At 38.0% G+C, this 25983-nt stretch overlaps 4 protein-coding genes and 3 pseudogenes across 6 annotated transcripts; 4 read left to right on the top strand and 3 right to left on the bottom strand.

The window, feature by feature from the left end:
• The first annotated feature begins 1255 nt into the window (after positions 1–1255).
• Positions 1256–2412, top strand: LOC121760863 (annotated as a pseudogene).
• A 177-nt stretch (positions 2413–2589) lies between these two features.
• LOC121762216 lies at positions 2590–5400 on the bottom strand (annotated as a pseudogene).
• A 52-nt stretch (positions 5401–5452) lies between these two features.
• On the top strand, positions 5453–7288 carry LOC121762214. 2 transcript variants are annotated; one of them, XR_006042178.1, is made up of 4 exons: positions 5729–5867; positions 6520–6680; positions 6872–7058; positions 7147–7288. XR_006042178.1 is itself a non-coding variant. In XM_042158026.1 (2 exons), exons 1-2 carry the CDS (start codon positions 5530–5532, stop codon positions 6545–6547), a joined length of 366 nt encoding a protein of 121 aa, XP_042013960.1. In that variant the 5' UTR covers positions 5453–5529; the 3' UTR covers positions 6548–6866. The 2 variants fall into 2 exon arrangements, 1 of the variants encoding a protein (XP_042013960.1); XM_042158026.1 differs by lacking the exons at positions 6872–7058; positions 7147–7288 and having other exon boundaries at positions 5453–5867; positions 6520–6866.
• Positions 7055–9136, bottom strand: LOC121762213 (organic cation/carnitine transporter 1-like). The gene is made up of 2 exons (XM_042158025.1): positions 8391–9136; positions 7055–8282 (listed from the first exon to the last, which is right to left on the bottom strand). Exons 1-2 carry the CDS (start codon positions 8776–8778, stop codon positions 7075–7077), a joined length of 1596 nt encoding a protein of 531 aa, XP_042013959.1. The 5' UTR covers positions 8779–9136; the 3' UTR covers positions 7055–7074.
• An 8223-nt stretch (positions 9137–17359) lies between these two features.
• On the top strand, positions 17360–19855 carry LOC121759969 (protein REVEILLE 2-like). Of its 2 annotated transcripts, XM_042155557.1 has the most exons (5): positions 17360–17484; positions 18153–18245; positions 18345–18456; positions 18548–18963; positions 19055–19855. In XM_042155557.1, exons 1-5 carry the CDS (start codon positions 17467–17469, stop codon positions 19520–19522), a joined length of 1107 nt encoding a protein of 368 aa, XP_042011491.1. In that variant the 5' UTR covers positions 17360–17466; the 3' UTR covers positions 19523–19855. The 2 variants fall into 2 exon arrangements, with proteins under 2 accessions (XP_042011491.1, XP_042011490.1); XM_042155556.1 differs by lacking the exon at positions 17360–17484 and having other exon boundaries at positions 17757–18245.
• A 2291-nt stretch (positions 19856–22146) lies between these two features.
• On the bottom strand, positions 22147–23725 carry LOC121762855 (pectin acetylesterase 8-like). The gene is made up of 9 exons (XM_042158870.1): positions 23498–23725; positions 23379–23408; positions 23268–23327; positions 23051–23175; positions 22908–22971; positions 22738–22791; positions 22567–22644; positions 22378–22488; positions 22147–22256 (listed from the first exon to the last, which is right to left on the bottom strand). The coding sequence occupies exons 1-8, from the start codon at positions 23522–23524 to the stop codon at positions 22381–22383; spliced, it is 546 nt and encodes a 181-aa protein (XP_042014804.1). The 5' UTR covers positions 23525–23725; the 3' UTR covers positions 22147–22256; positions 22378–22380.
• On the top strand, positions 23527–25709 carry LOC121760862 (annotated as a pseudogene).
• Positions 25710–25983: the final 274 nt, after the last annotated feature.

The following is a 25983-nucleotide window of genomic DNA, read 5'->3' as shown; positions in this document are numbered from 1 at the left end:
ATAAACCAAGCATCATCCAGACTAACTTGCTTTCCTAAAGAAAAATTAAAAGGAATAATTTAAGAATGGATCAACCAATATTTATTACATTTGAAAAAGAGTTAGAAGAAATAGCGCTATCCTCTTATCTTGATTTCTCAAACTGATAAGAGATTATACTATATAGGGTTATGTTTATTTATAGGTATTAGTAAATTATAACAATAAAATATTCCTAAAGAACATTTATTATAGGGTTATGATCTCTGAGAGTTTTAAGAGCTTACTTTATAATTGTAAGCCAGGATATCTACGTAGAGAAAACGACGATAAGATAAAATGATATTGTCCGATAACACTTTGTCAAATAAATAATCAAGTTTAATGAAATATGATTGATTCTACATTTTTTGAAAATACTTATTATAAATCACTAAGCTTGAAAAAATGGTGATCAACTCATATTTCTTAATTTAGGCTAAACCGAGGCTGGTGTGTAAACCAAAAATAAAATGTGGACAGAACGAACTCTTTCGGCCACACACTAACGTTAAAAAAAACATTGTTGCATTATTAAAATATTTTTTATTGTTTTTCCTTTTGTTTGCTTTGGCTTTTCTTCTCTTTCTTTTTTTTTACTTCATCTCCATTGTATCTCAATCTCTCAAGAAAACTCTAAAAGAGATAATTCCGATTTTTTCAAATGTGATAATTTATTATTCTGTTTTTGAAATATATAAAATCGATCATAATTTGACTAACTTTCTAATTTATTAGACATTTACCCAACATAAATACCGAAATAAATCAATAGAAAACCCCATACTAGCTTTAAATTGATAGGCCCGTTCATTGTACCCACCTAGCATATGCTACCAAAATTGAGTAGATCAAATGGTAAAATGTTTCTCCTCTATTCAATTAAGAGTTCATATATTTGAAAAGAGTTTTACTATACAATTTACTTTTATAAATGTTCAATTTGCAAAGTAATATGAAAAATTAGTAAAATATAATCTTATGTCATTATTTGTATATATGAATCTAGTTGTTACTACTTTGCCACTTTTATGAGTATTACATTGGGAGGTAGATTTCGAACAAACGATAAGAAGATATCATCTATCTATCTATATCAAGTTGTTGCAATTGCAGCTGTCAATATTTATCGCCAATAAGTAATCAAAGTTGGATTCTCATCTAGACCTTTCCCTCTACCCATTTCCATATTTCATAGTCCATAATAATGTGACAAATAAAAATTAAAATTAACAACATGAAATCTACATCACTCCCATTGCTAACAAGATTGAAGCTTTTGCTATTGCATCTGATCGAATATATCACCTCACGCGCAGACGGCACTATCAACCGCCGCCTCTTCCACCTCAAAACCTCGGCACCAGCGAAAAGATGTCCATGTCCATGTCTCCACTTCCGACGTCGTGATCGACCCTTCCCGCAATCTCTGGCTCCGTCTCTTCACCCCTGCACGCGCCACCGGCCCACTCCCCCTTATAGTGTACTTCCACGGAGGAGGATTCAATAAGTATGGCCCCGACACGATGTTTTTCGACGACATGTGCAGCCATCTGGCTGCACGAGTCCCTGCTGTCATTGCGTCAGTAAACTACCGCCTTGCGCCCGAGCACAGGTGCTGAGGCCTGTCAGTGCGGCGTGGCTGCCCGATCGATCCCGGGCATTTTTTTTCTCAATTTGTATATAAATACATGAACTATACCGAATTTTTTATTTTAAACTTTTTTTTATTATTATTATGGATAAAATAATTTTATAGGTATTGAAATCCTAGCTCCGTCACTATAGGTATCCTAGCCAATACGAGGACGGCTTTGATGCCCTCAGATTCATCGATCAACGACACAATGACTTCATATATGTAAACACTGACGTCGGAAAATGTTTCATCGGCGGAGACAGTGCCGGGGCCAACATAGCCCATCACGTGATGGTTAGAGCAGCTGAACAAGCCGGTCAATTTAGTAAACTAAGAATCGCCGGCATGTTGGCGCTGCAGCCTTTTTTTGGAGGCGAGGAACGGACGGAATCAGAGCTGAGGCTGACGAAGGTGCCAGTGCTGAGTGTTCACGCAACGGATGCGTATTGGAGGGAATTTCTGCCGGAGGGTGCGGACAGGAACCACCCTGCGGCCCACGTGTTTGCCAGGGGAGATGAAGAATTTAGGAATCTTGATTTTCCGGTGAGTTTGGTGGTTATGGGAGGGAATGATCCGCTGCAGGATTGGGACAGGAGAGATATGTGGAGTGGTTGAAGGGTTGCGGGAAGCGAGTGGTGGTGGCTGAGTATCCGTATGCGTTTCATGGATTCTATACATGCCCGGAATTGCCCGAGTTTAAATTGCTCGTTGATGACGTGACGAATTTCGTTCAGGAACAAGTCAACTCAAGTTGAATTTGGTCAATCTGTGATTTGTAATACATCCCTATATATATAAATATATATAAGAAATTTTCATGCTCACATAAAGTAAGTGGTATATAACTTCTTATATATGTAAAACAGAATATATCAATGTAAGAGAATATTATTCGTATCATGTAAGTTTGGATGAGAGAATAGTGTTTGTACACATCTAATATGAAGCTCTCCTTTCACAATTGTTGAATGGCATGGATTCTGTGTTTAATTTTTAGTATGAATCCTAAATTAACATTAAATTTATTTCATGAAAAACGAAGTAAACATGAATTAGATTAGAGAAGTTTAGTTACCAAACAGTACATTTATTCATGCCGCGCTTGGGTTCACCAAGTATGCCCTCGACTCCAAGGTCCCCGACCACCTCTGCAGCCATGTATGTAGATGCGCGAGTCCCTATAGTTGTCGCGTCTGTGAACTACGGCCTCGCCTCTGAGTTCAAGCACCCTAATCAGTACGATGATGGCTTTGATGTGCTCAAATTCATCGATCCACGATACTAAGACATTTTACCTGTGAATACTGACGCTGGTAGATGCTTCGTTGGAGGGGCCAGTGCAGGTGGGACATAGCCCATCATGTGACAGTTATATCAGTTGAGCAAGGTTGGTAAAGTGAGGATCATCTGAGTGCTCGGACGGAGGTGGGGTTGACAAAGGAACCGGAGCAGATGGACGGATGTTGGAGGGACTTTCTACCGGAGGAGGGGGCGGACAGAGACCACCCTGCAGCCAACCTGTTTGGTAGAGGGGCGAACTATGCAGCACTCAGGAATCTCGACTTCCAAACTAATTTGGCAGTTGTACGAGGGCGGATCGGATTGGGACAGATGATATGTTGAGTATCTTTCTATGCATTGCTGGAACTGCCTGAGTTTGCTTTGTTGCTTTATGATGTGACAAACTTCGACCGGGAACAAGTAACCTCCTATTGAATTTCACAAATACTTGCAAAAATCTGCAGTAATGTAAACCACAATGTAATTGTTCTTTTAATAAGAGAATAATGTGATACATGTATGAAACTGTCATTGCTCAATTGGGAAACCATCTTGTTAGCATTTATAGGTTGCTGGAGATCGAACCTGATGCACGAATGAAATAGCTATCGAACGAAGTTGAGAATAACCAACACAACTCCTCCAAATTCACCTGCATCAGTTTCAACATTACCTAATCTACATTTAGAGTAAACAAATGGCTGATTGAATTCATAGGGATATAACAAAAGCATTATTCACCTCAATGTGCTCTACAACTACAAGGCGTCTGATTGTGTAGAGAATGCAGATAAAATAGAGATTTCATACCCCAAATCTTTCACCTCGGGGGTGAGCTTCTCATCAAGAAACTTGTAAATCTCCTTCAGTTCAGAATGAGCTCCATCACGCACCAAAAACACATGAGTCTTGCCATTAACTTCGATTTGACTGAAACCGGGAACTTTTCTGACTTCTCTTTCCTTCATCTTCTTTCTTAACTGCGCAAACTTATCCCATTTCCCAGTTGCTGCATATAGATTAGCCAATAGCACATACCCACCAGAGCAGGCTGGATCAAGCTCTATCAGTTCGTCATCTATATGATCAGCCACCCCGTCAGCACCAAGCAATCTGCAACCACCAATCAAGGACTGAAGAACTACACTATCACATTTATCAGGAGGCATCTCGTCTACCACTTTCACAGCCTCCTTAACAAGCCCAGCTCGCCCCAGGATGTCAACGAGGCAGGAGTAGTGCTCTGGTGTCGGTTCCAAGCCATAACCTCTCTTCATGGAGTCAAAAAGCATTCGACCTTTTTTGACAAAACCAGCATGGCTACAGGCTGACAAGACTCCATACGGCCTTCCTCAGCATAGGCTGTGATCATTGCATTCCATGCTGCAGTATCCTTGTTAAGCATTTGGTCGAAGTATTTCCTTGCCAACTCAGTCATCCCATTTCTTGCAAGACCCGTGACCATGGTGGTCCAAGAAATAGCATTTCTCCATGGAATTGAATCAAACAGTTCCTTGGCTTCATCAACTCTATTCACATTCAAAAGCCCACTTATCATAATACTCCAAGCATACAAATTCTGCTCCGGCATCACACAAAAGAGTGAGAATGCTTCATCAACCCGATCAATCTCCACATATGCTTTGATCATTGAGGTCCACACCACGACATTCTTCAAAGGCATCCGATCAAAAGCATCTCGAGCTTCCTCAATCAGCCCGTTTCGTGCAAAGCCAGTAATCACAGTTGTCCAAGTAACCACATTTTTCTCTCTATCAGGCATTCTCCCAAAAAGCTGGACAGCATCATCTACTTCCCCTAATTCAAAGTATCCCGAGATCAAACTTGTCCACGAGAACGCATTTCTTTCAGGCATTCTATCAAACCACTTTCGCTCGATTCATTCTACCGGCCTTAGCATAAGCATCCACCATAGCAGAATCTGCCACAATGCTCCTCATCCCTTCAGGAATCTCAAAATAGAGACCCTCTGCCTTGTGATACTCATCGTTCTTTAGATAAATACTTATCATCGAAGCATACGATACCTTGTCCCGTTCAGGCATTTCGTCGAACAGTTTTCGTGCTCCTTTTACGTTTCCCGTCTACTCAATTCCCCTAATCGTACATTGTAGTCATAAATTGAGCTCGAGCTGGTTCTAATGATTGAATTATATTCAGCTAGACTAATTTTCGAGAATCCGCTCCCAAAAAAGCTACTGCCTTGTGAATTTGAAATTGCAGAAGCGGAGGTCGTGTTTTTCCTCTTATAGATAGAGCTACGTTCCCAAAATACGACGACGTTTCGCGTCGTTAAAAGGAGTCTCCGTGATGCTCCACCTCCGATCGCCGCTCGATGTCTGCATGAGACCGGGCATTTTTTATTTGAATGGAAACTGTACAAACCCAATTTTTTTTTATAATTAATTAAATTTAAATTGATTAAACCGCCGCAAATTGAATTTTTTAAATCCAAAAACTGAAATTCGATTTGGATATATATAAATATAGATGTAGAGAGAAGCAAAACACGATATCTATATATAGAGAGAGAAGCAAAATCCTGCGAAGAATTCTTCATTCAGCTGAGGATGTCAGAGGCGTACGAGAGGGTGAGGGGCGGAAGGCTGGCGTTCAAGGGCGGCGAGCTCGCCACCCGCGACAAAGCAATAGACAAGAAGAAAAAGAAGAAGAAGAACAAGAGCAAGCTCCAAGACGACGCCGCTGCTCCGTCCGAGGATCCGAGCATCAGCGTTGTGGATCAGGGCACGGACGCCGCCGATGTCTACACGATTGACCCGATGAAGAAGATGAAGTACGACGAGCTGTTCCCCGTCGAGACGAAGAAATTCGGGTACGACGCCGCCAAGGCCAAGGTGAAATCGGTCGAGGAAGCCCTAGATGATCGGGTGAAGAAGAAGGCCGATCGGTATTGTAAATGAAGTTTGATTATGATTTTGATGTAGCTGTGTTTAGCACTGGATTCGATTGGGCTTATGTACTGTTTGATGATGAATAGAAGTTGTTGATTTCTGTTTCGATTTCTTGCTGTTTTTCAATTTTTCTGATGTTAATCGCAAAATTAGGGTTTTTGGTTTTCAGTATTCTGTTATTGTGTTTTGATGCTTTAGCTATGGAGAATATGGCTGCTGAGTTTGGGGACTTGGGGGAAATAGCTCAATTTGAGGGCATTTTAGTGGAAAATTTATGCCCTTAGCTACTGACTGTTTTTCTCTGCATCATATTATAGCTCTATTGAGAATGAATGAATGAATGAATGAATCTATATTGTAAGGTCTGAAACTATAGTTGTTATGTATGTTGTAGAATTTGTTTTCCACAGAAGTCGGGGTTTTTGCACAATTCTCCCTTATGTAAGTTTGCAGATGTACTAGATTGGAAGAGAAATTTGATGATAGAATAGATAGGTTTGGTTTGAAACTGCATATTGCAGTAGTGAGGGAGAACATGATGTGAATTGGTTGATCAGCTGAGCTTATTGACTTCTATGTGAAGTTTTTCTTTGAATTTTGTTGTGGCTGTGTTCTTGAGATAGAATTTTGTGTTATTGCTTCTTGCAGACCAAAGGAATGCCTAAAGATGTTTTAACATCTTCTTTGGGTGATGTTTGCACTGGTGTTTTCGATGTTACATTTGATGATTTACCAAAGATTCATCTTTTTCTCATGGGTTTTTGTGATCGAAGTGTATCACATATCTGGAAGGCCTTGTACATCTCGAGGTTGAGGTTCCTTTCTGCAGCAGTTACTTGATTTTTGAGCTTAATCTATTGATGTGTTATGTCTCAGATTAAATTTTTCTGTAGTATAGCGAGTGATAAATTCCATAGATTACTGAGTGCCTAACCTGAAACTTTTTCATTCAAGATTTACCTCAGCTGTTATTTATCGATGTTCGTTTTTGCATAGACAGATTTGTATCGAATCTATGAAGCAGTCTTTACTTGATGTATAATCTATGCATGCACGCGACATTGTTTTTTTGTAAATTGAGAGTAAAAAGGCAGGATTCACGAATCGCAGTTGAAGGTAAATCGAGCAAAGCCAAGTGATGTATTGCTGCTTTGATCTTCTGTTTCTAAGGAGAAACTTCAAATATGGTGCAGTTATACACATTTACATTTGCACCTTCTTTCCCAGTGCCATAGACTCAGATCCTAACATTTCCTCCTCTTCTTGTTGCTCCAGAGTTTCATAGAGAGGGCAATTTCTGGTTTCAGGCAGCCACAAGCTCAAAAAGCCACTGATTATGGACAGCACCCCGAATACGAGGAAAGAGAGAGATGGGCTTGATCTCCCAAACACAACCAGCAGAGGAGAAATCGATGCCCCCAGCATCAATGACTGCCTCAGCATGGAAACACAGAAGTTCCTCACGTTTGTAGGGAATAGCTCTACGCAGTAGATATACAGCACATCGAATGCAGTCGAAGCTGCCATGAAACCAGTTGCCTCGATCATCAGTTGAGGTAAGCTTCCTCTTTTTCCCTTGTCTCCTGTTCTTGAGAAAAACATGCAGAGGATGCAGGAAATTCCAGTTAGAAAAGCTGACGTGGAGAAGAGCATGCGGCGGTTTGTACAGGCGAGCAGCACACTGCCTATGAAAACAGCTGGGATCTCCATCATCGCGTTTATGACAACAGTAAGGTAGAGGTTGAAATTAAGGTTTTCAACATTGAGTTGAACACCATAGTATACAAAACCAATCCCAAAACCCGTGAGCATAACCATTGTCATCCTTCTCACAGCCCATCTAGTATTCCACAGTCTCTCAATAGGCGAGGCGTTATTTTCTCCTTTGCACGAAGTCATTGTCTCATTAGTAGACGTTGGCTTCAGGAGGCACAGATTCGGAGGCAACTCTCTTCCATTCATTCCTGCATATCTTCTCAACACATCAAGAGCTTCTTCGCTTCTTCCCCTCACGAGTAGCCACCTCGGAGACTCTGCTACAAAGGGTGTTAGTATGAAGATCGAGTAAAAAAGTGGAAGGATTGAAATTATCCTGTACAAAGTTCTCCAACAATTTCTGGTCGGATAAGCAATCAAGGGGATCGACAGAAACCCTGCTGCAAAGAAGAAAAATCCAAACTGGCCAACTTGGCCGCGCCATTTCCGACCAATGGTCTCTGTCGAGAGCACCAAGCAGCATATCCCGATGCCTGCTCGGGAAAACCCATTTGCAAAACGGAGAAGAGAGTAAACCCATATGTTTGGGGAGAAGGAAGTCAGGAAAATGGTAGCAGCTGTTAGGAGACATGAAGCAAGCACTGCTCTTTTCCGGCCTAAGTGTCCATCCGCCAGGCGGCCGAACACTGCAGAGCCTGTCAACGCATACGGTAAAACTCACTCAGAAAAACTAAAAGTTTTCTTGATGCATGATGTCATAACATTATCAAATCTCTTTTTAGCAGTGTTGAGTTGAGACAAACCTATCAGGGAACCGAGGAAGTAAACCGAAGTAGGCAGAGCAGCGAGAAATCTACGGTCACACACCAGCCCCCATTCAGCAATGGTGGAGCTTGTATTGCCACCACTCCACTCCCAAGTCCCGGGCTTCATCCCACAAACAGAAGCAGCCGTCGTGCCACTGCATTTGTGGCCAATGCAACGCCACGACTGCGGCTGAGCATCTGTGAAAATGGTGACAAGGGTGCAGTGTGAATCAAATATCCGAGCGATGGACACCAAAGTGACCTGCACAAGCTGTGAGAATCCGAACGATCCCACGTATTCCTCCACCACCTCATCCACTGTAAGCTGCAGCTTGTCCCCTACTCCATTTTGCTTTCCCACAAGTTGGTGTTTTTCCTCATCCATTTCAGACAAGAATGTGTGTGTATGTCAGTGTTGTCTGATTCTTGAAAATGGCCTTCTTATAACAGTGGAGAAGAGGATGATTGCCATTTGCCAGTGACTATATTTCCTTTATGTTTGGGGTTTGGATCACATATGACTGATGTTTAGTGGGTTGTTTTCTTGATGTGTTATTCCACTAAAGAAAAAAGGTAGCATTTTTATTCCAAGAAGGTGATAATCTGAGTAAGGCAGATTAGTTATGTTAGTGTTATTGTCATTATGCTTTTTGTTCAGTGCAATAACTAATGACATAGAACTGCATTATTTATTATAAACTTGTGTTCCAGATTCAATATTGAATTAATCCAATCAAATTTCTACACTATTTGATGAGATAGTAGAGCTAGAAAGATTATTGGAGAAGCTTCGGGATGATGATCCTATATTCTCACACTATATTTCTCAATTTTTAGTATTGGTATTTCTTCTATCCAAGTATTTGTTGTTTCATTATAATTGAATCATTTTTAATAACAAAACTGAACATGTTTAATTTGACATGTTTGATTTTTCTTTCTTTATCCTACTTTATTCCCTATTCAATTATCTATTTTATTTTTTCTTCTTACTTTATTCTCTCTATTTATTTAAGTCTAAAAATCACATTCTTAAAAATCTTATCATGCCCAAAAAATTGTATCAGTTCCGTTGAGAACGAAATGAGTAATACAACATTCGCCCCGTAAAAATATGTGCATTTTTCATTTTCGTCCGTCTCACAAAAATATGTGCATTCCATTTTTTAGAAAGTTATATCAATTTAATAATGGAGGTCTTACTATTCACTAACATAATTTTAACTATCATTCTTCTCATCTCTCTTATTTTTATCACTAGTGTTACCACCCGTGATATGCACGGGACAAAATATTTTTAAGGAATGAATATAGATTAACCGCTAAATAATACTTCATCCGTCCTACAAGAATATATACATTGTTTTCTTTTTAGTCCGCCCTACAAGAACACGAAATTTCTAATTTTGGAAACGTTTTTCTCTCTAATGAGGTGATATTCATTATTCACTAACAATACTTTAATTACTTTTTCTCTTCGTCTATATCTTACTTTACCAATGTTACATTAAAATTCGTGTCAAATCCAAAGTGTAAATTCTTTGGGGACGGAGGGAGTAATTCATAAAATTATAAACAATGAAAAGCATTATAAACAATACCGAAACAATTTGTTTGTACATTTCTAAACAAACTCAAATGAAACAATTTATATTCAGCAGACGATTTTATAGAATTTTAATAATTTTAAAATCTACTATGGGTGTAGTAATATAAAATAAAAGAGGAACAAATACAATAGATATACAAATAAAGAAAAATGTATTTTTAAAGACCAATGAAAGAAAGAATATTCTTCGAACAAATAAAAAGTATAAAAGTTTTGATCAACAACAAAAACATAGGTATATGAAAATGCAAAAGAAAACCTTTATAGGCATACAACAAACAAATAGTTAATAAATTTTGAAAAACTTCTTTGTAAACAATATTAACAGTAGAATTACTTCTACTATCAACATCATCTCCACAAACTAAAATCTTCAAACCTTCACGACTTCTGACTCTAGATATAGCAACATAAAGTTATCCATGATTGAGACTGATTTTTCAAAAATAATCCAACATGGTTGAGAGATTGACCTTGATTCTTGTTAATAGTCATGGCATACGACACAATCAAAGAAAATTGTCGTCTTTGGAATTTGAATGGCATCCTTAGATCCGAAGGTATCAAAGACATTCTAGGAATTAGATCCGAAGGTATCAAAGATATTCTAGGAATCAACACTTTATGACCCCTCGTATGGTCACCCAATACTTGTCCCTCCAAAACATAATCACAATATTTAGACAAACTATGCCCGCAGGGGCGTAGCGCAGTTGACAACAGAGGGGCAAATCTTGCTGCAATGAGTCTGGGTTCAAATCTCACTGCAGTCGTGTAGTTGCTTCCATCTCTCAGGCACAAGTGTGTGGCCTTGAGAGATAGGCTTCTGGCAGTAAGTGGGTTAAGGCCTCCCTTTAACGGACTACTGCGTACCCTGATTTAACCCCCTCACATGATGTCGGGCAGGAGTGTGGGGGCCGCCAAGGCAACGAAAACGCCTTTTTTCTGCAATATTTAGACAAACTATTTGTCAACTTAATAAATTAATAACTTAAACAATTGAAATGAAAAAATTTATACCAACAAAAAAAGAAACAGACCTGCTTTAACAACTCCTAATATTATTTGACTCTTAAAAACCTATCAAACTCTCCAAATTTAATTTAAAAATCAAGCACAAAATATCAAGACGATCGGAGGAAACGGTGGATGGACGATTTGGAATATCAAATTAAAAAAGAAGTCGATGTTGATTACCTCATTCGTCCCATTAATTGTCCACTTTCATTTTTACCATAAATGGTAAGTAGACTTATTCTACTAACTCATTCTACTCATATTTTATTATAAAACTACATACTATAAAAGTGAGACTCATATTTTATTCTACTAACTTTTTCACCAATTTTTTTATATTTCTTAAAATCCGTGCCAAAATAAAAATAAACAATTATTAAGGGATGAATGGAGTAATAAAGTGGGACAATGGTGTGGTTTTAGGGATTTAGATTTGTTACGTTAAAGAGAACTGATGTGATTTATAGAAATGATTGTGATTTGGGATTTAGCTTTTCGGAAAACAAATTTCAAATGCTGGAACAATATTTTGAAATCAAATATAGTTATGAAATACGCTCCTACATTTTAAAAATAAATATTAGCGAAATGGAGAATTTTATATTCACTTTTGCAGATCAAGTTCTTGATCGTGTATGGGGACGTGAAAGCTGAGTTTTTTTTTTTACTTTTGTTGAAAAGTATTAATACTTATTACTATTAATTACTTCTTCCGGTCTCTATTAAATATCTTATATTTTTTTATTTAAACGATTCTTAATAAATGTCCATTTCACTATTACTATTTTTATTTGTAAATTTTATATTCCACCAATTCATTCTCATTCATATTTTATTATAAAATTTAGTATATAAAAGTCGTATACATGTTCCACACTAATTACTTGAAGATTTTTTATGTGCGAACTCTTTAGCAACCCTCTTTCCTCTCAATTCTGTTTTTGCCTTTTGGAATTCGTTTTGCTTATTAAATAATTCTTGGGAAGACACGATCCTTTCTCGATAGTACATCCCTTTGGTAGTGAAAAGGAGAAAATAAAGAAGGGTTAGTAATAGATACTATTATTCAAAAAACATTTACTCAATATTAGTAAAACAAGGAGTATCAACTTCATATTTTATCTTACAATTGTTGGATAACATATCTGTTTTATATCGATCAAAGTTAATTCATGAATCCATAATGCACCAATAAATAACCTACAATTCTGCATATATACATGGGTAAAATAAAACCAATCGTAACAACTAACAAGACTTTACTTCTAAGTTTGAGCTTACTGATCATAACTTTATTTATATTTTTGGAGACATCTCCAAACTTCCATTTTTGGATTTATGCCACGCATCATAGACCGCACCAAAATTGGATATATAGAATAATGATTGACTAATGGAATTATCAATGTATGATTATCAATTAAACGTTCGTGTCAGTGTCCCAATGAGATTTTATTTTTAATTATTTTTTGGTAATTATCAAGAGTATTTATCGGCGGCTTAGTTACTATTTTTCAAGACGATTTGTAGGCACCTCTCAATGGACAATAGATGGGGACAACTTGTTCAAGAATTTAAGATTGCTCTATACCCAAAAGCAGGGATTAATCCCCTAGTTTTTAAATTAAGAATGAACGAGTCTCGTACCATTCAACTACACCAACTTCTATTTTTAGTTTTAATAGGACTAGTTTCTTTTGTTACTGTATGGGATTTTTATTTTTAGTTTTAATAGGACTAGTTTCTTTTGTTACTGTATGGGATTTCCGTTCAAACTAGTTCGAACAAACGTGTTAATTAATTAAATAGACTCTCATACAAAATACTAACGGTCAGATATTTTTAATGTAATCTTTCTTCTTCCATTTTGTTGGTTATATTGGGCCGTGGGTTGGTGGACATTATTTGGGCCTGGGAATGATTTGGCCCAGGTGATTATTGGGCTTGTGACTTGCCCTAGCCCAATTACTGGATGGTATAAAAGCCTCTCCCTCTCTCTCAGCCGATTCATTCTCTAATTCTCACACTCTCTCTGCTCTCTGTCGATTGTGATTCCCTGAGTGTTTCTTCATCTCTGTGATGATTTCCAGTGTGTTACTCTGTAATCTTGCATGGTTTTAGAGTGTTAGATCTTGTGTGAGTGTTTGAGAAGGCAACTGTTTCGTTTGTCTAAGTTATGGAAAACTAGGGTTTCTGTTTGAGGGTGTTCTTGTGAGGTTTGTTCGGTGAGAAGTGTAGATCTGGTGTAGAGGAGAGGTTAGAGGCTGGTTTCTGGTGTGTGAGGTGATTCACTGGTGAAACCTCCTGTGCTCCCTTGGATCTTGGTTCTGGTTGAATAGATCTTTGGTTTTGGTTGAATAGATTTGCTCTATTGGCGAGTGTCTGAGTCATACTTGATGATCTATTTGTGTTTCCAGTTCTATTATGTATTTCATTGATGTATCTGCACTAGATCTGTGTGGATCTTTCCTTGTGTCTCTGACTTGGGTGCTAAGTGTGCAGGATTTTCAACGAGATCTTGGAGCTTTCAGTCCAAGATTAATTTTCTGAGATAGTTAGTTGTAAACTACTGTAATAGCTATTTCTTATGTAAAAATCAGTCGCGTGATTGATAGTTTGACTGAGCTATCTTGTACAAGACCAAAGAGGTCTCGGTAATTAGTGAATCTGGAATAAGTCTGATCCCTACACATTTGAAAAAAAAAGAATAAATAATTAAATGTATGTATGATCTCTCTTCATATACGATATTTAATTTCAGCAATCATTATCACCCAGAACCCCCACGACAAGATATTGGGCAAATTAATCACATTTTATCTTCAATAGTTATCCTTACAATTCATGTCACAAAAGTACACAATTGATTTGAGATATTTACAACACATTAGACATTACGTTGACAGCTATACCACAAAAGTATCATTTTAATCAAATGCCCTAATTTATATACTACTATCACATTTACACAAAACTATGAGTCCCTACTCCCTACTTAGATATTTTTTTTAGTTTGTCCAAAAATTTTATCTTTTCAGTGATCTTCGTTTATCACTAATATTAATTCAAACTTTTTCTTTACGGTAGTACTATTTTTTATTTTATTAATTTTATATTAAAACTTATATTGATCACCATCAAAACTTTTTAAAAGTTTACAATATAATACATAGTATTAAACATGACGTTGACTCCAAAGTATCTTCTAAGTTTTTAATCAAATGCCCAAATTAACATACTAACACAAAACTATTAATATTCCTTCATTCCTTCCACCCCCAATTGTTCGACTTTTTCAATTTTACTTTATCAACAAAAATTAGTTTTAAATCATTTATAATACTGTAGTACTTATTTATTTATATAACATGGCGATCCTCATTTTCCACCAATATTAATTCATTATATTTTGTCTTTTATCTATTTTTATATTTGTTATATATTAAAATTCATATCAATGATCACCACCAAGACTTTTGATAATAGCCGGAGTAAATATAATAAAAATAGCATGGAAATCGAATAAATTATTAGTAGAACTCTAATACTTTTTTTAAAATATCCAATCCAAAACACCAGTTTTAATGGCCTACACATTCTGTGGATGAAAAATATATGGAGATTGCAATTTGCACCACATGAAGTGGATGAAAAAATGTATTTTATGTAGCACCACAAGATTATTATTTCAAAAAGAATTTTTATCTAGATAAATTACAAATAGTTCATTTTTGCTGAACATGAACCAATATCATCCACAAACATAAAAAAATGACTAATATGTATAAATATATTATTATATTGAACAAGATTAGATTTTCCAACTCCCAACATAGCTCGAGAGAGCCAATGGATTTGCTCATTTAGATTCACAATGGCCAGCTTTCACTGCAAGATGACAACTTGGATTTTCAGATCTATTTTAAGCCACAAATTATAATATGTACAATCAATAAAACTGTTGTGAAGGCTACCAAGATCATTATTTCTGTCTCCCGACAAAGCAAAATTAAAAATTTGGAGAAGATTTGCTTGATTTATTAAAGTATTATATTTGATCAATTTAGGGCATGTGAGTAGTTGGGTTGTTGAATATCTTCCACAAATATACTCTCACAAATGTTGCTGTCTAATGTCTAAGAGATAAAGATATGGGGCCATGAGACACGGACACGTGGCAGGAACTCATTTATTCTCAGCCACAAGAACTCAAAGCCAACACAAAGATCCTTTTCTACTCCTTCTCGATCATTCTATTGTTATTTTATTACAGAAAATTTCCATTTTAGTATTGTTAGATTTTTGGCAAAAAAATGGCATAATCCTACGTGGCTTGCCTTGTTCCTATTTTATCTCTCTGATCTAAGTTCTCTCAGTGCATCTCCAATGGCGGTGAGCGGACAGGCTAGCCGATTCCCGGCACTGGCTGGTTCGCTCGCCGAACCATTGAAACCGGCGAACGCCATTTCGGCGAAAAAATCGGCAACCCGACGCCAATTTTCGGGCGCTGGCCGATCGACTGGCCGCCATTGCAGGCTCCTGATCAGCTAGCGATCGGCCAGCTCAATTTTTTTTTAATTTTTCGAAACACTATATATACGCGATTTGCACGTCATTTTCATTCGCACTGCTTGTTTTAACGAGTTTTCTCTCTCACTTAATTTCTGTACAAGAGCAATAAAGCAAAATGGAGAACAACAACGAGTATACTCCAGTGACGAGCGGGTCTCAAACTCCCATGGTACCCGTGGGAGGTGGATGGGGTCCGATGGCCGGATACTACAACATGTACCATTGACAGCAGATGATGCTCGAGATGGCAGTCGGGGGTAGTATGCCGGGACAGCAGGGGATGCAGGACGGGCAGGAGGTACCGGGGACGCAGATGATGTCGGGGTGGAGTCGGGGATGCAGTCCGGGATGCAAGGGACACCGGGGGGGACAATGTCTATCGCCCCAGTTTTGATTTTTTTTACTACTTCTTCGCACACATCGATCCCATCGGAGACGCAGTTCACTGGGTGTGATACTTTCTCCTTAGAGGAGTTGGGGATAGATCTCGAATATGCGGACACTCCCGTTCAAACGGGGGGAGTAGGACGGGTCGTGGCACACCAAAGAAGAAGAAGGGCAAGGGGAAGGGAAAAAGGGTGGTCAGCGAGTCGTCGCAGCCGGCTGATGACGACAGCCTGACACGGAGGAAGTGGACGGATGCGGAGAACGCCGCGCTGTCCAAGGCTTGGGTGAGTGTTTGCGATGATCCCCTCTATTCGAACAATCAGAGTATCGTCAACTTGTGGGCTAAAATATCAGCAGCCTACAAGGCATTTTGCCCGGAGGGGAGGCCACACAGCGGGGAGGAGTGCCAGAAGGGGTGGGACCGAATCAGGGCTGCGATCTCCCGATTTTCGGGCTTGTACACTAACGCCCTCCGCATGCAGACCAGTGGCCAAACTGACGAGGACTGCAGGAGGATAGCAGAGAAAGCTTTCCCCGTGCCCAGGCTTTATAAGGAGTTTACCTACTGGAACTGCTATGAGGTGCTGATGGACTCCGAGAAGTGTCGGGCAGGTGTCGATGCTGGCTGGCCGAAGAAGCAGTGGCTGAACTTCGTCGGTGATTACAGCGGCAGCAGCGGCGGTTCCCGTCACCTCCCCGAGGATGTTCAGGAGTTCCCGTCCCCTCCATCGTTTACTCGCCGCACTCGCCCGGTTGGTCAAAGGCGGGCTCAACGGGTAGAGAGGGGGTCGCCCAGGGGTCCCAGGAGGTCCAGTCGGCATCCCCCTCTGTTGGCACGTCTCCAACCGAGCTCGCCTTCTTCGTGCGTCAACAAACGCGGGTTCAGATGCACAAGATCTTAGCTGAATGGAGGGCGGCAACTGACCCCGTGGAGAAGAGGTTTCTTCACTCAATGCTCGAGTGTATGCGGGTCGATTTGGATGCCGCCTCGGCACAGTTGGGGGGCTCAGACGCGGGCTTAGATGCCGCAGATTTGGGGGTCTCGGATAGCGGCGACGACGGCGACGGCCACGAGGAGTGAGGCGGAGGCGGGGGCTCGTGTGTGGAAGAGGAGTTTTTATTTAATTAATGTAATTTTTTAAATTATTGTAATTTTTTAAATTTAAATATTATTATTGAATTTTCTAGTATCTGTGTCGTAAATTTAATTCCGTATTTTGTGTGATTGTTAATTATTTATTTTTTTATAATTTTATTTATTGTGGCTAGCCTATTGCTTGTCCTGATGATGTGGCAGGAGGAGTTTTAGTCATGATAATATGGTAGGAGGAGTTTGTGGCTAGCCTATGGCCGACCTATTACCATTGGAGATCTCTCGCCCCTCATTTTCACACACCTCTCTTTCTCTCATCTCTCCATTTTTAGGAGTAAAGTTGGAGTCTTTACTTTTCTTGAATCAATTTTTGTGCTTGCCCAGTTTTTGGTGCCATGGCTGCTGAAGCTAAGGTTGGTTAGTTTAATGAATTCCCAGTTATTTTTGGTCTTTATTTCCTTTGAAATTAATCGCTCTTCTCCATTTATGCTTCTGTATTAGATTATTGTGGAATAAGGATTTAGTGAGATGCTTTGTTTTTTTGGTTATGTAGTAAGATTTCTGTTATCTCCAAATCTATTCACTTTTGCATAATCTTTCACCAGTAGCCAGGTGTGATATTCTAGAAGATTCTGAAATTGGATGATGTTGGGTTATTTATAGTTATTTGAGATTTATATACACATAATGAAAGAAGAAAGGCACTTCATTTACTCCAAGTTCTATCTTGATTTGTGTTTATGTACTAGGAATTAGTCCTTGCATTTAGCTACTTTGTGAATGTTAAAATGATAGTAGTAATTTTTATGATTTGAGTTAATTGATTCATATCTCATTAAAAGGGGTAGAATCTGAGATACTAATGATGTGTACAAACTGATTTTAAGAAGCTTTATAGAGCAGCTGTTAAATGACTTAAATCTGTTTCTTGATTTGAAAATGAATGTTTTAGGCTAATTTAGTCGATTTTGCAGCATTTTGAATCATTTTGTTGAAAAATAAGAGGAATGGTTGTGGAAATGCAATATCAAACAGTGAGTTTTTGACAGTTATGCTTAACAGCTTCGCCTTTGATCCGCAGGATCAAACTCCCAGTGCTAGTCAGGACGCTTCCGGAGGTGTTAGCTCTCAGTCCACGGCCAATCAAGCTAATAGAAACTCCTATGCACCTAAGGTTCCTATCCCCTTATGATGTTGTTGTCACTTGATTAATTCGCGTGGCATAGATTTGCATCTCTTTATAATGTAGTTGTTCGTTTATCACGCGTATTAGGTGAGAAAACCCTATACCATCACGAAACAACGAGAGAGGTGGACTGAGGAGGAGCACCAGAGGTTTGTCGAAGCTCTCAAGCTCTATGGCCGTGCTTGGCGCCAAATAGAAGGTGAGTGTGGTATAGGGTTGTTCCACGGTTGTCTTCAAACTGTCGTTTAAGTATAAAGATCCTTTTCCAATGAGATTTTGTGGTTGTGCAGAGCACGTGGGGAGCAAGACGACCATCCAAATCCGGAGTCATGCCCAAAAGTTCTTCGCCAAGGTCACAAGGGATTCATCTGTTGATGCTGAGGGAACCTCGGATCATATTGCAATCCCTCCTCCTCGGCCAAAAAAGAAGCCTTTGCACCCTTATCCTCGTAAAAATGTTGACCGAGCTAGTACAGAAGTGCCGGCCTCACATCAACGAGAAGTAACGAATGATGATGTTTTTGTTGCTAAAAGAGAGAACTACTCTCCTAATTCAGTTCTCTCAGCAATTGGCTCTGACATCTTAGAGTCCTCCTCGGTTGCTGATGTGCACAAATCTCGACTCTCCCCTGCTTCGTGTGCTACGGATGCTTTTTCTGACAATGAAGAAGAGCATGGCTTCCGTTTACCATTGAAATCCCCTGTGGTATTCATCTCCACTCATGCATTCCTTAGACCACGAGATGTCATTTGAACTGATTCGGGTGCTAATATTTGCTCGTGTTTTGGTCACGCAGAAGTTTGAACTGTTTCCGAAGGAGACAGATTCTACTTTGGATTCTCCATACACCACCGAGGCTCACACGAGCATCAAGCTCTTTGGAAAGACCTTTGTGGTAAGAGACACTACAAAACAGCCTAATGAGGAGTCCGAGAGCTGTAGTGACAACGCTGTTAATGCAACCCCGCCTCGTTGTAACGTGGATAACATGTTTTCCCTGCCTTGGTATGCTTGGTACACTCATCCGGTATACACTTGCCCGTTGGCTCTTGAAAAAACGAACCAAACAGAGGATTCTTTGGTTGGTATGAACAGTGGATCAACGGGCGGGTTGAATGGTGATGGCCGGAATATTGATGTTGTCGAGTCCTCAAGCCCTCAATCCTGGAAAGGTTTTGTTCCGTATAAGCGGTGTTTGGCAGAAAGGGACGATCAATCGTCCATGTCTCTTCGGGAGGGGCGAAGGGCGCGCGTGTGCTCATAGCATTGGCGAAGTTTAGGTATAGCCTCGTCTCGTTTAACTCTTTAACCCGCGTCCATAACCGAACCGTAAACGTTGATATGAATATGATGATGCTGAGCGGAACAGGACTTTATCAAGCTATTTCCTTTTCGAGTTGTGTTTTCAGATTCTGTTGTTTTCATTTTTATTTTACGGGTAAATGAATATAAATTTAAATGCCGAATTCTCTACCACAGCTTACACGCTGTTGTTTTCATTTTTGTAATATGATACTGAGGATTTTGCTGCAAAGGCAGTTTTTTTTTTGTTTATTTGTAATGATTTTATCAATAAAAGGGATGGTTACTGATTTAATGATGAATTTCTATAAAATTTGAAATCTGATTTCAATTTTAAATCCCAATCACAAATTTAATTTCTGTAATATCGAAAATTAAAAAATATGCTATTTATAAGCCCAGTAGAATCCAAATCAAAATCTGCTAAAAACCGAGTAGATGTTGGCCCACTTAATATTTACAAGGCCATACATACGGCCCAAATAAAACTCTAATTCTTTGTAAGAGAAATTTTCAAGGTCTGATGGAGTAATTTTTAGTGTAAGCAAGACATTTAATTTACTTTATTTTAGTCTAAATTTATATAAAAATAGTAATATCTGCACTACATAAAATAAATGTTAATATTTATATAACAACAATAGATAATAAATAATAGTCCATAAATATAGATATCACAAACCTAAGAGAATAATATTATTTGTGAAATTGCTGATATTATTTTTATAGTCTGCGTATGGTATGTTGTTTATGGCATTGTTTAAAGTGTTGGTACAAAATTACTAAATAAGCTTGATAGAATTAGAAGATGTGTTATTATAACATTACATGTATATTTATTTTGAACAACCCTATACGTAGATGCCATTGCACTTGTCCCAAATGGTTTGACACCTAGATTATGGTCGCAAAGCCAAAGGTGCATACTCTCAAATTGTTTAACTAGGACATAAAAGTATCAACCAACGTTAAGTGTGTGTGTCGATGAAGTTGTTGCAACAGTTATCCGAAACGCCTACCCTCATCTATATTTTTTTAAGCATCAGATTGTTCGTTAAATAGCTACTGATCTCAATGACAATAGTATAGTGTTCCAATATCAGTTTCTGCAGCTACATATTTGAATTGAATCATTATCTCCATGAACTGAACTGGTTTGAAATAGGATTTTTCGATCTTCTTTATCTCAAAACATACTAACTATATAAACAAACGGGATTGAAGTCAATGCTTTGGAAGATGCCTCAACTTAGTATGTATTTGGTATCCATGGTTACTTAGATAAGTAAACCTATGATAATATTATTATCTGTGAAATTGTTTGGTATGTTGTTTATAGCATTGCTTAAACTCATACAAAATTACTAAATAACCTTGATAAAAGTAAGTTTACAATTATATAGAAGATGTGATATTATAACATCATGATGTATTTTTATTTTCAACAGCCGCTATATGTATGTAGTGTACATATTACAGCTATGTGTAGCCACTGTAGCACTTGTTCCAAATGATTTGAGCCCTGCTAGAGCCTAGCTTATCGTCGCAAAGGTGCATACTCTCAAATTGTTTAATGAGGCCGTAAAAGAAGCAGTCATGGTTAAGTGTCTCGATAAAGAAGCCGCAACATTTATCCGCAACGTCTACTGCATCAAATGTATCTTTGCACATTTCATGGTAAAATGTATCCAGACAATCCGAAGGCAAAACCTTATAACATTCTGGATGTTGATAATCATATCCTTCAGTGAGAACACTTAATATATGAAAACCTAGGATCAAAATAAATGTCTTGGATTGAGGAGTCATGTTTTACTTAGTTTTTAGCCTCTCCATCTTGTTGTTTATATAGTGTTATTTTATGAAAATAGATAATTTATCACAACATAATAACCGACGACATTTACAAATTAATGCATTTAAGTATGGTGTAGAGTTAGTACATGATGGAAGTTAGATAATTTATCATAACATAATTTAACCAACGAAACTTACAAATTAATGCATCTATTGCTGCTAATGAGAAGTAAGTGAAATTTATTATCTGGATTCAATACAAAATATCAACCAAGTGGAATTTATTAGCTAAACAAATCTCCTATTAAATATAAAATCCAATTCCAATGCAGACTGCAGTTCGACTTGAGAAAGAATCGCAAAGAAAACTTGAATAGGAGTTTATAAAATGCTCTATCACTTGATTGCAAAGGAATATGCTAAAATAATAATGATATTGATAAAATAAGTTGAATGGCACCCATATTAACTTGATAGATAACATTTTTCTTAAACATAAATTTAAATATACTTACAATGGAAAAATAGATAAACTTAATGGATCTATAATATATCAGGCAGTTAATTGGATGTAAATTTTGAGTGTCTATAAGGCAAACACTGCTTCTTTCGAAATACAAATCACCCAATGCTTGTTGAATTGTCTGTAATCAAAAACAAAAAAAATATCATAAACGTTAAATAATTTAATTCGTGACATATATCAAAATGTGAATTCACTGTTTGAGAGATAAATGCAAATAAAATCATAAAACTTGCCTTATTTTGCAAAGTCGGTATTCTTTGCCAATTGAATGGATTGTCAATAAAATCATGGGCATAGCACGATGTGATGAATAATCCTCTTGATGGATTATCATCTAGTTTCTCCAATGTTTCCAGAAACGTGGTCTGAAAATCTGTGATTAAATTCAAAGGATTATGGAGGACAAGATCAATCGAAAAAAAATTATGCACTATTAATAGTTTTAACTGGAAATAGAAATAGTAATAACAATAATTATTATGAATTTGGATTACCCATTATGATATGTTGTTGATTTTCTGTGCAACTTGAAAGCTTGCTAATTCTGTAGTGCAATTCTTCCAACCCACTTCGTTAGGTGAATTTGGTGCTACGTAATTGAATATCTGAAAAATTACACAAATAAATATATAATTTTAATTGTAGGACATAGGAAGAATAATATAAATGTAAACAGAACTTACTTGATATTTGTCAAAATCTGAGTTTAGCAAAAACAATGGCGTCCGGATATCATTGACCACATTTTCCGGGAAAAAACACTGAGATTTTAAAAGAAAACAATTAATTAGTCATGTGTCAAATATAATAATGACAGAATCAACTTTATATAAGTGTGTATATATCCATTTAACCAATTCTGGAGCAAGTCTTTGTGTGCATGACTCCGGTAGAAATTGGGCTAATTCCTGAAGAAAAGAAATGATGTTAAGTCGATCATGTTAATGTGAGATGAAACTATAACATGGAAAGTACTAACTTTTAGAATTATAGTAATTATTATAAAATAAACAAAAATCCTTACATGAAATAAAACTACTTTGCGAAAGTTGGCTATGGCATTGTCCTGAGCTCCACGGAGATGTTCCCTATTGGTTCAAACACAAAAATATATAGTTAAGTGTACAATACCAAACTTTAATTATTAAATTTTCATTTGAATCTTACGCTCGAATAAAGAAGCCAGAATCTGAAATGCATTTTACACGACAGGCACCGGGTAGGAAAGAATGGAAACGATCACAATTTAGGATCGTCGCCAACCCACCTGCCGAGTTTCCTATGAGTAAAGCCTGTCAACAAAATCACCAAAACACATGTTATGCCATGATTAAATGACAATTAATATTGTTTAATAATGTAATTAGGTTAGAACAAATCATACATTTTCAGCATTACTCATTCCTTGAGTACTCATGAGCTCTTCAATTACAGAGGTGAAGATATTACTCATTCCTCGAGTACTCATGAGCTCTTCAATTACAGAGGTGAAGATTCTCCGGCCTCTTAGATGGAGATTTGTTTCCTAACAATAATAAAAAAAATTGTAATTATAACTAGTTTTTGACTATTTAATCTTATGAAACAAAGAAGATTAAATCGTCATAAACATACCAGATTGACGGCTTCAACATCTGCCATAAATGATGCACCGTCACAGTACCGGATCTCAACAATATTCCAGTTATAAAAATCTGAAACAAAAATCAACCAATTAATATGAAATTTATTGTTACAAGCAAATATTATAGGCAAACAGAGATCAACCAATTAATATGAAATTTCCGCAGAGCTCACTTTTCTCCACCGTATTTCCGCAGCCGCGGCGTCTGATCTCAATTCTCCTCCTCTCAGGTACATCCCCCTCCATTGATAATCGGTTCTCAATTTCGTTCTACAGTTAGCTTATATGATTAATTTGATATGGCAGTCTGAATATCGGCCACTTAGAGGCGGTGGTACATGTGCTCCGGCAGCCCTCGGTCACCGGAGTATCGCGCGTCTGCAAGCCGATTGAATTTTCGAAATCCTCTAGCGTTTATGTTGATGTAGTTTGCTCACTGAACGGGAATCCCGTGTGGTTCATTGTCTCCGGCAGAAACCCTAGGTTCATCTCCTGGAATGGCGGATCTTCTGAGAAGGACAAGGGATTGAGGAGAAAGATTCAGCTAGTTGTCGATGCTGCGCGCCACTCCCCTGTAACGCTCCGTCAATCATCGGTCGTGCTATTCTTTTCTAATGGCGTTGGTGACGATGTTTACCAGAAGCTTAGATGTGAATTTGAGGCTTTGGATGTAAAACTGGAGCCACTTTGCTACCATGAGTTGGAATTGGAGGAGGAGTGGACTGATGTGGTGCTTGGTAGATTGTTTCCTGATGCTTGTGCAAATCGGGGAAGATGGAATTGAAAGGGCGAAAGATATCAGTGAGAATAGGATTGGTGGTCCTGTTTCGTGTAACAAGTGCTGCGAGCACTCTGTTTTGATCCGGGCTTGTCTCTACGTTCTCTTGTTTCTGGAATGAAGTGCTGGTGCTGCTCTTTGGATGATGAAGTAGAGCTTCAAGTTGGATCAATGAATCAGTGATGGACGGATGCTGAAGCCAAGTTGGTTAATTTTGATACTACAGCAATGGTTGCCATTGCCTCAGGAATTAGTAATGGAAGGACAGAGAAGCTTTTGGCTACACCAGAGCGTCAACTGAGAGATCGTTTTAAAGGCAACTATGACTTTGTGATCACTCAGGTGATAATACGAGACTAATAAGAGTGCATTGTTGTTTTTTGGTGTTCACTGGCAAGTTGATATAGAAAAGTGCATTTTTATGAGCCGTATTTAATGCATTCGCGATTTTGATCATGTAACGTCAATTTAATCTCTAGGATGCAGCCTGACTATATATTCTGCCAGTGCGTCTCTAGGTTAAAACATAAAATCAGGATTCAAGCATCAAGTTTTATGTGAATGCAAATCCTGCAATTGCTCATGAGATGAATGTTTCACAAGGGAGACTTCGATATGCTCATATCCTATCACTCATATTACTAGAAATGTTAGAAGAAGCAAGGAATCATACTGTCATAGTAAACTTAACTATTGTTCTGCTTCAACTTTAACTCTCATCTGCATGCTGCATTTGTTTCCCATGGTTTCCTTTTTTCGATTTGTTGCTACCTGCAAGTGACCTTGATTTATGCAATTCCAGGTTGATTCGGAAAATCAGAATCCAATCCACAGAGAGTTGCCTGGCTTAATATCAGGAAAACGAGGAATTATCTGTGAAAGTGTTTGGCTGGAGTTCCAAGAGCTCATTACAATGTGTGGTGGACCTAATGAGAAACTAAGAGCTGAATTTTTTCTGAAATTTCTCAAGTAAGTTGAACCAAGTTATGTGTGCTTGTATCACTACGATAATTAGTTATCTGGCCTTATATTCAAGTTCACCTATGAAGATGAAATTATTATCTTCACTCTTTACTTGCTGAGCAACTATATTTGATCTGTCTTGAAAAGTGAAATTGGAAACTGCAATGTGTGTGATTGCTTTTTTTTCTCTTTTGTTTCTCTGGTGCTTGTTTTTAGAGATTTGTGAATATCTTTTCCTTAATAAATAAGTGACTATGCCAGGGTAGTGCCTGTCCATCAACACGACTGATGAGCCTTCCAACAACCAGAAAACTGGCTTTGGAAAAACAAAGTGGTTTTTGGCACTGGTGATTATTGGTGTGCACAAACTGTAACAGCAAATATGGCTTTTGTCAGGGCTGTCTCACAGACAGGAATGCCTCTTTCCATAGTAGAGCACATACTAATTGGGACTAAAATGCTGCCATTGATATTTCCACTTTGTGGAAGAGTTTGTCTACTATCCAATCAATTCTTGACATGTATACGCAGTAGAACTACCGCCCATACCACATCCACACAATAATGCCATACTTGCCTGAGAAGCACCCGGACATCCAAGGTGGCAGTTGAAATTGAAAGTAAAGTAAAGATGTTTGATTACTTTAAGCAGAAGGAGTGCAGTTGACTAATTCTTCCTGGTTATCGACAGAGTACGAAAGATCTTAGGCAGGAGTTCAAGGGGAACCATCTGAG

The sequence above is a fragment of the Salvia splendens genome, chromosome 13 (genome assembly GCF_004379255.2).
Source record: "Salvia splendens isolate huo1 chromosome 13, SspV2, whole genome shotgun sequence".
Lineage (NCBI taxonomy): Eukaryota > Viridiplantae > Streptophyta > Magnoliopsida > Lamiales > Lamiaceae > Salvia > Salvia splendens.
Note: the sequence above shows the minus strand (reverse complement) of the source record. Positions and strands in the feature narration are given on the sequence as shown.

What these genes read in the sequence shown, in the direction of transcription:
- LOC121759969 (XM_042155556.1), top strand. Translation starts at nt 18,123, where the DNA reads ATGCTTAACAGCTTCGCCTTTGATCCGCAGGATCAAACTCCCAGTGCT. An exon ending in GAAACTCCTATGCACCTAAG is followed by an intron (nt 18,246 to 18,344) that starts GTTCCTATCCCC and finishes CACGCGTATTAG; the next exon opens with GTGAGAAAACCCTATACCAT. An exon ending in TACCATTGAAATCCCCTGTG is followed by an intron (nt 18,964 to 19,054) that starts GTATTCATCTCC and finishes TTGGTCACGCAG; the next exon opens with AAGTTTGAACTGTTTCCGAA.
- LOC121762213 (XM_042158025.1), bottom strand. Translation starts at nt 8,778, where the DNA reads ATGGATGAGGAAAAACACCAACTTGTGGGAAAGCAAAATGGAGTAGGG. An exon ending in CTTCCTCGGTTCCCTGATAG is followed by an intron (nt 8,283 to 8,390) that starts GTTTGTCTCAAC and finishes ATGCGTTGACAG; the next exon opens with GCTCTGCAGTGTTCGGCCGC.
- LOC121762855 (XM_042158870.1), bottom strand. Translation starts at nt 23,524, where the DNA reads ATGGCAGATGTTGAAGCCGTCAATCTG. An exon ending in GCAAAGTAGTTTTATTTCAT is followed by an intron (nt 22,792 to 22,907) that starts GTAAGGATTTTT and finishes TCTTTTCTTCAG; the next exon opens with GAATTAGCCCAATTTCTACC. An exon ending in CAGATTTTGACAAATATCAA is followed by an intron (nt 22,489 to 22,566) that starts GTAAGTTCTGTT and finishes GTAATTTTTCAG; the next exon opens with ATATTCAATTACGTAGCACC.
- LOC121762214 (XM_042158026.1), top strand. Translation starts at nt 5,530, where the DNA reads ATGTCAGAGGCGTACGAGAGGGTGAGGGGCGGAAGGCTGGCGTTCAAG. An exon ending in GTGAAGAAGAAGGCCGATCG is followed by an intron (nt 5,868 to 6,519) that starts GTATTGTAAATG and finishes TGCTTCTTGCAG; the next exon opens with ACCAAAGGAATGCCTAAAGA.